Source organism: Berghia stephanieae, chromosome 11 (assembly GCF_034508935.2).
Source record: "Berghia stephanieae isolate SIO BIC M18660-M18661 chromosome 11, UCSD_Bste_1.3, whole genome shotgun sequence".
Lineage (NCBI taxonomy): Eukaryota > Metazoa > Mollusca > Gastropoda > Nudibranchia > Aeolidiidae > Berghia > Berghia stephanieae.
In genome coordinates, this window is record NC_088370.1 from 97425 (window position 1) to 110414 (window position 12990).

At 45.1% G+C, this 12990-nt stretch overlaps 1 protein-coding gene across 1 annotated transcript; it reads left to right on the forward strand.

The window, feature by feature from the left end:
- The first annotated feature begins 1257 nt into the window (after positions 1 to 1257).
- LOC144957106 (suppressor of cytokine signaling 2-like) lies at positions 1258 to 2082 on the forward strand. The gene has a single exon (XM_078888073.1). It carries the CDS (start codon positions 1258 to 1260, stop codon positions 2080 to 2082), a length of 825 nt encoding a protein of 274 aa, XP_078744199.1.
- Positions 2083 to 12990: the final 10908 nt, after the last annotated feature.

Sequence of the window (12990 nt, forward strand, 5' to 3'; positions counted from 1 at the left end):
TTATACTAGTAAATTTGACAGAGTTATTGCCATTGTCACTTAAAACAGTATTGGTTTAGAAAAGTTAACATAAAATGGGAAAAATATGTTTTAATAGTTGAGCAAAAGTGCATCTAAGTTAAACAAAATTTAAGAAGATAAATTAAATAAGTCCACTATCGAAATGACTTCAACCAAAGTTAGAATTAAACTTTGTTTTCCTAACTTTCAATTGAAACTATTTTTGACCTCATTAAAATTAAATTCAAGTTAAAGAGAAAGCTTTTCACGAAGACATTCAAAAATGACAGCTTTTTTGCTAATTTTTTTTTACGATGATCTATTCCATTTTCCCCGTTTTTCTTTGTCTTGTAATAAAATTATCCTTTTATCAAACTTTTAGCCACATTTCGTTGTTCTGTGCACCTTTTTATTGGTTTGGTGCTTGATTTAATATAACGTCCATTGCTTTATTTTCTTATTTTGCAACGAGTCATATACTATTAGCGCCACAATGATCTGCAACACAAAGGACAATAAACTGTTCTAACAAACACAGACACATAAAGCCAACTAATATGCACATTAAATGATTCCTTTATTATATGATGAAGAAGTAAAAAAATTTTCATGCATAAACATTAAAAAAAGGACACACCAGATGACAACCCACAAACACCGGGGGGGGTCTCAAACAAACTAGGGGGGGGGGGCTCAACCACAAACACAAACAACACCATTCACACCACCACACACACATATACCTATACCCCATATACACTCAAACTAACCGACTCCGCCAAGTCATACTCTACACACACCCTCTATCCTCCCTACCCCGCCGAAACGAGAGACACGGAAGGGGCTCGCGCGCCGGGCTCGTTAATTTTTGTTATCCTGAGTAAAAATGTTGCGGGTATGAGTGTTTTTTTTTGTAAAATTAGTTATGTTTTTGGTGTAGTTTGCGTTGTATGAGTGTTTTTTTTTTGTAAAATTAGTTATGTTTTTGGTGTAGTTTGCGTTGTTTGTAAGGCGTGGTTGGTAGGTCGCGCGGCGGTGGCGGTGGTCGTGTGTTCCGGAGGTTGTTGGTGAAGACCCCTCTGCTGCGAGCGTGGTGCAGCGAGTGTTTGTAAGGAGTTGTGTGTTTGTGCCCGTTGTGTAAAGGTTAGAATGAGATTCCAAATTCCATAGACATAAAGTCAATGCTTGAATACCAAGTCGCGTCTTGATTTTGAATGTAAGTGGCGTGGCGGGCTGTTTCTTGGAAAAAGAGGTGGAATGAGTTATAAAAACGAATCGTTTTTGCAAAGCCAATCCACTTTCATCACTGAGTTGAATCTGAGCATCATCATCACATCATCACATCAACTGAGTTCTCGAGTAGCAGCAGCAGCAACTAATCCATCCAGCAGCATGAGTGATTACGAGTCTTCTTCTGACACGGACAGTCGACTTGACGACGATGGAGACGAGGGGTGTTGTTTCGACTACCCGGCGAGATCTAAGCCTCTGGACTACATCAAGCCTTTGAAGTCGTCGACAAGGTCGTCGTCGTGTACTGACTATCTGTCGTGTCAACGGGAGGTGAGCGTGTTGGCGAGAAACGAGCGGAATCTGTCGCGGTGCGGGTTCTTTTACCGGGATGGCGTGGACAGCGACAAGGCGAAGAAGCTTCTGAGGGGTCGCAAGGAAGGCACGTTTCTGCTGCGTGAGAGTCGTCACTGTGGGTTTTTGTACGCCCTGAGTGTGCAGACGTCTCGGGGCCCTACGAGCATTCGCATAACTTACGAGGACCGTCGTTTTGGACTGGACAGCGATCCGGCGTGTGCGCACGTGCTCCCTAAATTCGACGGCGTGCTTCCTCTGATCGAACATCTGGTGTATCACAAGGAGCTGTATTGCTATGAGTCGTCGCCCGGAGGAGGAGAAGGGGAGGAAATGACATCGATACGCTTGATCGTTCCTCTGCTCTCCTCTGTTCCGTCGCTGGCGCACATGTGCGTGGTGTCTGTGAATAGGCGTATGAAGCTGGGGGGCGGTGTGCCAGTGAGCGGCGACCAATCTGCCGTGCTGAATCGACAGAAGTACCCCTTTTGTGTGTGAGAGACAGAGACAGACATTTTTTCTGTGTGTTGTGAATCATAAATTCATTCGTTTCTACATTCATTCATTCATTCGTTCATTCATACTCATCATCATCGTGTATCAACCGACCAAGAAAGACAGTGAAGGGAAGGATGTGACATTGAGATAAACATTTCTAGAGACTTATGACATCAGACGAGCGAATTGATGAACGCAATACATCTGTAAATAATTATAAATAAACTTTATTTGATCATATTATTCTTCAGAGTTACGTCTTTTTGTCTCTTGTCTGTCTGTCTGTCTGTTATGTCATACATAATTCTGTATCACAGGTCTACATTATTCACACTAGTTCACAATACAAATAATAATACAAATAATAATAATAATAATAATAATAATAATAATAATAATAATAATAATAATAATAATAATAATAATAATAATAATATTGTTCGTGGATTGTTCATTGTCACTGTCACAATAAATAATGGCCATTCACAGTTGTCGGAGGGCTTGAGCTGAAGGATTCGAACACCAGGTAGTCTTGCGCAGCACGTTGGTGACCAACAATCGCTGGCGGAGGCCGCATTCTGTCTTTTGTCGGCGGTAGTCGAGGAGCTTGGACTTGCTGAGGGCCACGAGCTTTCTAGCGGTAAGAACGAAAAGGGTTAGAGTGGTATGATTGACCCGGCGCATGACGCTGGAGAGCATAATGAGTCTTCGAAGATCGGGTTGGGCGTCCAAGCCAGGGTCTCCTCGTGAGTTGTGTGAGTTCAAGGCCGCTGTTTTTTCTGTGGTGATGGCTGCGATGCGCTCCGCCACCCATTTGATGTGCGCCACGGAGGATACAGTCGCCATAGTAGTACAGGTAGTCCGGGTAGACGTCTCTGAAGAGTGAAGACGAGGAGGAACGTGCGTCGCTGTGGTGGAGGTGGTAGGCTTGCAGGAGGAGGAACAGGTGTAGGATGGTTACGAACGTCTTGGGGTTCATATTATTCTGTCTCTGTAGATAAAGTCTGTGCAAGTGGGTAAACCAATACAACTGCGGCACGGCAACAAGGGACCAAAGATAAGAAAAAACAAACAATGGTCTGAATCTTGGAGTCTTTGTGCGCAGAGAGAGTTGGCATCGATGGCTGCTGGATGGCTGGATGGCTGGGTGGCTGGGTGGCTGGGTGGCTGGGTGAGAATGATCTCCATCGGCTATCGTAGTCCCTTATATTCTGTTTCGCAGACGAAACCAAACGCCGGTTTCCCGATCGGGTTATTTTTGGACGGGGAAGAGTGTCATCGGGAAAAGAGGATGTTGATTAACTTTCGGTTTCGTATCGGGGAAGCCCTGGGTAGGCAAATTAATGGGAATGATAATGGAGAAACTCTATCGTGAGGATGATAGACTTGAGGTCTAATTTTTACGACGCGTTCTGCGTGGTCGGCTGCCCCAACGTGCGGATGCCCAGCGAGGAGGCTGTTTGGGAGTATTTGGACGGGGAGTTCATGAAACGGCCCTCCAGAGGGTTCGCTCTGGGCCTCGGGTGGCATCGGGTGGCGGGGAGGGAGAGACGACCAGACAGAAGCTCGTGGTGTTCGGGAATGAACTGATTATGGACGGGATGCCGGCTGAGGACAGGCAATATTGTTATGACGTCGCGTCTGCTCTGGGTTTCTTTTGCGATCTACCAATTCTTTCCGCCAGCCCATCCGCCAGCCCACCCGCCAGACCACCCGCCAGACCACCCGCCAGACCACCCGCCAGACCACCCGCGATTGAGAATGAAAAATGTCTAGATTATGATACGAATAATATAACGTAAACCTTCATACAACTTAAAACTCACAACTTATCTTGTTCAGTTATTTTATTCTGTGTGTTTTTATTTGTCGATTTTTTTGTTATGTAATGCCTACGTGCATTTACCAAGCCATGGCTTGCTCAGTGACCGAGTTCAAGTACATTCAAGTGTCTCACGTACTTATCACGCTTGACCGAGTTCAAGTACATTCAAGTGTCTCACGTACTTATCACGCTAAGACTTTGCATTGTGTCGTTGCTGTTGCGTATTGATGGAATGTTAGAAGTGCGGTCGACCGCGCAACAATCTAATTATTTATCAATAGGAGAATTGTGGGGGGGAGAATACGTAATTTAATAAATAGATATTTCTTGATTACATTGATACAACAAGTAGCTATAGATAATTATAAGGTTACAACATCAAAGTAATTCTTGTAGACACAACCAACACTTATGTATATGTCGAATTTTGTTCTAAATGTCCAGAAGTTGTTGTGTTTTGTTAGAGGCACGTTTTTTATACTATTGTCTAAAATGTTCAGAGGTTTTGTTTGGGTTTGTTTGTTTGTCCGAATGTATGTTCAATCCATCAAAAATGTCGACTTGTCTGGTTGGGAGTTGTGCGGCTGTTTGGTATGTAAATTATGTACGGGTCGGGAGCTGTATGTCTGTTTGGTGTGTAAATTTTATGTACGGGTCGGGAGCTGTATGTCTGTTTGGTGTGTAAATATGACCATTAAAAACAGGCGCCCGAGCCGGTGTCCGAGCCAGTGTTCACCTTATTGTATAACATAAAGGCTGCGGTGGTCGTTAGCTCACAAAAGTCTGTATAGATTTTACACAAAGGAGGCGATGAATACAAAATAATTCCAGTATGACCGTCTGAGGCTGGCGAAGTTTAGTTATTTTTTAAACTTTTTACAGTGAGCCGGTGCCCGAGCCGGTGCCTTTTTTTTCCCTATATAACATTAGTAAAAAAATTTCCATGCGTACTTTAACTAGTAATGAAAGGCACCGGCTCGGGGCACCGGCTAGGGCACCGGCTAGAATAAAAAAATTGGAAGAGATTACTATTTGTATCACAGTAGGTGAGAGGGTCGGAGTCTAGTAAACCAAATACACTAAACTGATCATGGAGCGTGTTTACAGCAAGAATATGAACCTGACTCTGACTAGTGAGGTGACAAGAGATGACTTGAGTGTATTGGAAAGTCAGTGTGATCAATTCTTGGCGGTCAAAAACAACGACACGCATATATTCTGTACTCGGAAAGGAGGTAAAAAATGGAATATTAAGACGACAGCCACGATACAGGAGGACGCCGAGCGGTTCGTCAAACCTCATCACGACGGGAGAGCCTGGACGACCGCGCCAAAATTCCAGATGTCGGAGGACCAGGAGAGAGAGAGACGAGCTGTCGTTCGGAAGCAGCAGCTGGGAGCCGGGTTTCTTGGAAAAATGTACCTGCACATAAAGGACCTGATAGAAGCGCACTCGCAACTACGCCAACGGGACGTTTGCATGTCCATGTTGAGGAACAAGCAGATACACGGGAACTTGTACCGATATACCATGAAGACCGACAAATCCCCCACCAAGGAGGACGAGATCGAAGAATTCATGAAGAAATGCGCAGAGTACCCCGATGACTTCAACATCCTGCTGTGTGGCGACTCAGAGTACATTCCGACGTTGCGTTTGGCCGTGAGCTTTCACATGTCTGACTTATCCAAGGCCAGGCGGGAGAGGAAAGGTTGAGAGAGGAGGAGGAAGAAAGGGAAAGAGAGAAGGAGGAGAAGGTGAGAGAGAAACGAATGAGGATGATGAGTGATAATATTGACAGCAGCAGCAGCAGCAACATCTGCACTTGCTGTTGCAAGCACAAACTAATTAAACCAATAAAAAATTATAACATAAACACACAAAAGCTGTCCGTGTGAGTTTATTTTCGTTATCAGTATGTTTTTCTACAGGCAGAGACCAGACGTATGACAAACACTGCAAGTGATACTGAAACAGGGTATGAGATGAGACCAGACGTATGACAAACACTGCAAGTGATACTGAAACAGGGTAATGGATAAACCCAGTGAGAAACAAACGAAACCGAAACACAATATTCCCTGGCATTACTACTACTTTCATTCCAAGCCACGGTTTGACTCGAGTGTGTTGAAGTGTGTATGTGTGGGAAGGCAAGCCCAGGTGGATTTGTTTACTCAATCTGAATCAGGTCGCTACTAATTGGCCTAACCTAGGCTTGATTCAAAGTGGTCCAAGTGCAACTAAACTCTAGTTGTCGGGCGCGAATATCGGCATATTGAGTTGATTCAGTCTGTCTGTACAAAACATCTGGTAGAATTTACAGCTTGGTTTCTGACAGCTGAAAATTTGGGCAGACGCTCCCGCGTCACTGTACAACAATATCGTTCTAATGAGTGACGGTGGCCAAATCAGCATCTGAGGCAATCGACAGCATCTGACAGGTAGATTGACAGTCTGGTTTGGTTGAGGAGGTCATCTGATTGTCGTCAAATCAACATCATGAGGCACTGGAAGTCATCTGACGGCAGAATCAGTCTGTACTGGCAATGAAGAGCATCTGATGACTGGGAATGATCACTGATTTGAATCTGGATCGTCGATTGCTATCAAATCGTGATCAGCCGGAGGCACAGGATGTCATTCGACAGTTGAATGCCAGTCCGGTTTGGTGTAATCTGGAGGCGCTGATGTCATCTGACGGGTAGAATCACAGTATGTACTAGCGATGAAGAGCGGATAGGTGTCGAGCGGGACGTCTGGCGGTCGGGGTGAGGACCACCAACTGGCTGACTTGAGGTGACTCGGCAGCTCACGGACCGCGGCGATGATGATAGCGAACTCGTCATCTTGATTGAGAAACCGTCTGGCTGGCGTACTGAGAACATCCAGTGGTGAGATGTACCGACAACACGTCTGTTCGCTGAGCTCGACGGCAGGTAGAATGACTGCTCTGTTCGCGCCACCGGCTTATATACCCACGCTGCAAGTAGATCACGTGACCGGCAGCCAATCACCTGCGCCGCAAGACGAGTGACGTCACCGTTCGCGACGCAGCGACCAATCACAGTCGAGCGATGTTAGCGTCTGTGCGCACTGCGAAGATTCCCTAACATCGGCACTTTGTTTACGCATAATTTGCGGGCTTTTCGCATTCCAACATTAGCATTTCTTCGCAACGCGGACAGACGCTAACATTTGACCTACTTTACGGCGTCAATGCAAGGTCGTATCCGCGGTGCGAAAATCCTCTAACATTTGTCCTTGATTCTACATTCCGAAGTTAGCATTTATTCTCATTGCGGAGAAATGCTAACATCTGACCTAAATAAGCCGCGTCTTAGTGACTAGATATTCTCACCGAGAAAATTTTCTAACATCGCACCTGTTTATATCCTGTTTGTGGTAAATTCTGCATTCCGAAGTTAGCATTTATTCTCAACGCGGACAGACGCTAACATTTGTCCTTGATTTTGCATTCCGAAGTTAGCATTTATTCTCAACGCCGACAGACGCTAACATTTGACCTAAATAACCGAGTCTTAGTGACTAGATATTCTAACCGAGAAAAGTTTCTAACATTTGCCCTTGATTCTGCATTCCTTCGTTAGCACATGTTCGCATTGAGAATATTTTCTAACATCGCATTCTGTTTACATCATGTTTACGTCAGATTACGCATTCTTTCGTTAGGATTTATTCTCACTGCGAACAGACGCTAACATTTGACCTAAATAACCGAGTCTTAGTGACGATATCTTCTCACCGAGAAAATTCTCTAACATTACCATTCATAGTTGCCTCACTGCGGGAATCCCAATAGTTACGTCATATACAATCGACCAATCGAATGTAGATTCGTTAGCTCGCCACCGCATTGAGAATAAAAATTAACATTTCCCTGTACATACATAACGCGCGCTAGTGCGGGGCATTACCGACAACTCCCAGTGTTGAGCTACTTTCCGACCCGAGCGCTCAGGCGTCGACTACCATGGAACCGAGGGGCTTTCCCAGTGTTGACGGTATTACCGACCTGTCAACTCCAGGCATCGATGCTTTGGTGTTGATTCCGACCCGAGTTGTGACAGGGGAGGAAATCTTGACCTAAACTTGACATGACGCGAAATAGGCCTATATTTAGGCCCTGGGGAAAAATAGGCCTATGATCGAATGGTTCTAACTGCCCCCCCCCCACGTCTCTCCCTTTCCATTTTCTTTCTTTGTCTCTCTCTCTCTCTTTTTTTTACTTTCAGTATCCTGTAACTCCTTAGCCTCCGAGAAATATTCAGTGTTGATCAGGTGGAGGCAAGACGAACCGAATATGTGTCCGCATTTCTCCACAATTCACATTTGGTCAAATTGAGATCATGTCGCTTCCAACAAAATGTATACTCTGCGACTGCAGACTATCTCAGTCTGAACACCCTCCCGTCGCTCAAATCAGTGATCATTCCCAGTCATCAGATGCTCTTCATTGCCAGTACAGACTGATTCTGCCGTCAGATGACTTCCATTGCCTCATGATGTTGATTTGACGACAATCAGATGACCTCCTCAACCAAACCAGACTGTCAATCTACCTGTCAGATGCTGTCGATTGCCTCAGATGCTGATTTGGCCACCGTCACTCATTAGAACGATATTGTTGTACAGTGACGCGGGAGCGTCTGCCCAAATTTTCAGCTGTCAGAAACCAAGCTGTAAATTCTACCAGATGTTTTGTACAGACAGACTGAATCAACTCAATATGCCGATATTCGCGCCCTACAACTATAGTTTAGTTGCACTTGGACCACTTTGAATCAAGCCTAGGTTAGGCCAATTAGTAGCGACCTGATTCAGATTGAGTAAACAAATCCACCTGGGCTTGCCTTCCCACACATACACACTTCAACACACTCGAGTCAAACCGTGGCTTGGAATGAAAGTAGTAGTAATGCCAGGGAATATTGTGTTTCGGTTTCGTTTGTTTCTCACTGGGTTTATCCATTACCCTGTTTCAGTATCACTTGCAGTGCTTGTCATACGTCTGGTCTCATCCCATACCCTGTTTCAGTATCACTTGCAGTGTTTGTCATACGTCTGGTCTCTGCCTGTAGAAAAACATACTGATAACGAAAATAAACTCACACGGACAGCTTTTGTGTGTTTATGTTATAATTTTTTATTGGTTTAATTAGTTTGTGCTTGCAACAGCAAGTGCAGATGTTGCTGCTGCTGCTGCTGTCAATATTATCACTCATCATCCTCATTCGTTTCTCTCTCACCTTCTCCTCCTTCTCTCTTTCCCTTTCTTCCTCCTCCTCTCTCAACCTTTCCTCTCCCGCCTGGCCTTGGATAAGTCAGACATGTGAAAGCTCACGGCCAAACGCAACGTCGGAATGTACTCTGAGTCGCCACACAGCAGGATGTTGAAGTCATCGGGGTACTCTGCGCATTTCTTCATGAATTCTTCGATCTCGTCCTCCTTGGTGGGGGATTTGTCGGTCTTCATGGTATATCGGTACAAGTTCCCGTGTATCTGCTTGTTCCTCAACATGGACATGCAAACGTCCCGTTGGCGTAGTTGCGAGTGCGCTTCTATCAGGTCCTTTATGTGCAGGTACATTTTTCCAAGAAACCCGGCTCCCAGCTGCTGCTTCCGAACGACAGCTCGTCTTCTCTCTCCTGGTCCTCCGACATCTGGAATTTTGGCGCGGTCGTCCAGGCTCTCCCGTCGTGATGAGGTTTGACGAACCGCTCGGCGTCCTCCTGTATCGTGGCTGTCGTCTTAATATTCCATTTTTTACCTCCTTTCCGAGTACAGAATATATGCGTGTCGTTGTTTTTGACCGCCAAGAATTGATCACACTGACTTTCCAATACACTCAAGTCATCTCTTGTCACCTCACTAGTCAGAGTCAGGTTCATATTCTTGCTGTAAACACGCTCCATGATCAGTTTAGTGTATTTGGTTTACTAGACTCCGACCCTCTCACCTACTGTGATACAAATAGTAATCTCTTCCAATTTTTTAATTCTAGCCGGTGCCCTAGCCGGTGCCCCGAGCCGGTGCCTTTCATTACTAGTTAAAGTACGCATGGAAATTTTTTTACTAATGTTATATAGGGAAAAAAAGGCACCGGCTCGGGCACCGGCTCACTGTAAAAAGTTTAAAAAATAACTAAACTTCGCCAGCCTCAGACGGTCATACTGGAATTATTTTGTATTCATCGCCTCCTTTGTGTAAAATCTATACAGACTTTTGTGAGCTAACGACCACCGCAGCCTTTATGTTATACAATAAGGTGGACACTGGCTCGGACACCGGCTCGGGCGCCTGTTTTTAATGGTCATAGTTACACACCAAACAGACATACAGCTCCCGACCCGTACATAAAATTTACACACCAAACAGACATACAGCTCCCGACCCGTACATAATTTACATACCAAACAGCCGCACAACTCCCAACCAGACAAGTCGACATTTTTGATGGATTGAACATACATTCGGACAAACAAACAAACCCAAACAAAACCTCTGAACATTTTAGACAATAGTATAAAAAACGTGCCTCTAACAAAACACAACAACTTCTGGACATTTAGAACAAAATTCGACATATACATAAGTGTTGGTTGTGTCTACAAGAATTACTTTGATGTTGTAACCTTATAATTATCTATAGCTACTTGTTGTATCAATGTAATCAAGAAATATCTATTTATTCAATTACGTATTCTCCCCCCCCCCCCTTTCTCCTATTGATAAATAATTAGATTGTTGCGCGGTCGACCGCACTTCTAACATTCCATCAATACGCAACAGCAACGACACAATGCAAAGTCTTAGCGTGATAAGTACGTGAGACACTTGAATGTACTTGAACTCGGTCAAGCGTGATAAGTACGTGAGACACTTGAATGTACTTGAACTCGGTCACTGAGCAAGCCATGGCTTGGTAAATGCACGTAGGCATTACATAACAAAAAAATCGACAAATAAAAACACACAGAATAAAATAACTGAACAAGATAAGTTGTGAGTTTTAAGTTGTATGAAGGTTTACGTTATATTATTCGTATCATAATCTAGACATTTTTCATTCTCAATCGCGGGTGGTCTGGCGGGTGGTCTGGCGGGTGGTCTGGCGGGTGGTCTGGCGGGTGGGCTGGCGGATGGGCTGGCGGAAAGAATTGGTAGATCGCAAAAGAAACCCAGAGCAGACGCGACGTCATAACAATATTGCCTGTCCTCAGCCGACATCCCGTCCATAATCAGTTCATTCCCGAACACCACGAGCTTCTGTCTGGTCGTCTCTCCCTCCCCGCCACCCGATGCCACCCGAGGCCCAGAGCGAACCCTCTGGAGGGCCGTTTCATGAACTCCCCGTCCAAATACTCCCAAACAGCCTCCTCGCTGGGCATCCGCACGTTGGGGCAGCCGACCACGCCGAACGCGTCGTAAAAATTAGACCTCAAGTCTATCATCCTCACGATAGAGTTTCTCCATTATCATTCCCATTAATTTGCCTACCCAGGGCTTCCCCGATACGAAACCGAAAGTTAATCAACATCCTCTTTTCCCGATGACACTCTTCCCCGTCCAAAAATAACCCGATCGGGAAACCGGCGTTTGGTTTCGTCTGCGAAACAGAATATAAGGGACTACGATAGCCGATGGAGATCATTCTCACCCAGCCACCCAGCCACCCAGCCACCCAGCCATCCAGCCATCCAGCAGCCATCGATGCCAACTCTCTCTGCGCACAAAGACTCCAAGATTCAGACCATTGTTTGTTTTTTCTTATCTTTGGTCCCTTGTTGCCGTGCCGCAGTTGTATTGGTTTACCCACTTGCACAGACTTTATCTACAGAGACAGAATAATATGAACCCCAAGACGTTCGTAACCATCCTACACCTGTTCCTCCTCCTGCAAGCCTACCACCTCCACCACAGCGACGCACGTTCCTCCTCGTCTTCACTCTTCAGAGACGTCTACCCGGACTACCTGTACTACTATGGCGACTGTATCCTCCGTGGCGCACATCAAATGGGTGGCGGAGCGCATCGCAGCCATCACCACAGAAAAAACAGCGGCCTTGAACTCACACAACTCACGAGGAGACCCTGGCTTGGACGCCCAACCCGATCTTCGAAGACTCATTATGCTCTCCAGCGTCATGCGCCGGGTCAATCATACCACTCTAACCCTTTTCGTTCTTACCGCTAGAAAGCTCGTGGCCCTCAGCAAGTCCAAGCTCCTCGACTACCGCCGACAAAAGACAGAATGCGGCCTCCGCCAGCGATTGTTGGTCACCAACGTGCTGCGCAAGACTACCTGGTGTTCGAATCCTTCAGCTCAAGCCCTCCGACAACTGTGAATGGCCATTATTTATTGTGACAGTGACAATGAACAATCCACGAACAATATTATTATTATTATTTATTATTATTATTATTATATTATTATTATTATTATTATTATTATTATTATTATTTGTATTATTATTTGTATTGTGAACTAGTGTGAATAATGTAGACCTGTGATACAGAATTATGTATGACATAACAGACAGACAGACAGACAAGAGACAAAAAGACGTAACTCTGAAGAATAATATGATCAAATAAAGTTTATTTATAATTATTTACAGATGTATTGCGTTCATCAATTCGCTCGTCTGATGTCATAAGTCTCTAGAAATGTTTATCTCAATGTCACATCCTTCCCTTCACTGTCTTTCTTGGTCGGTTGATACACGATGATGATGAGTATGAATGAACGAATGAATGAATGAATGTAGAAACGAATGAATTTATGATTCACAACACACAGAAAAAATGTCTGTCTCTGTCTCTCACACACAAAAGGGGTACTTCTGTCGACTCAGCACGGCAGATTGGTCGCCGCTCACTGGCACACCGCCCCCCAGCTTCATACGCCTATTCACAGACACCACGCACATGTGCGCCAGCGACGGAACAGAGGAGAGCAGAGGAACGATCAAGCGTATCGATGTCATTTCCTCCCCTTCTCCTCCTCCGGCGACGACTCATAGCAATACAGCTCCTTGTGATACACCAGATGTTCGA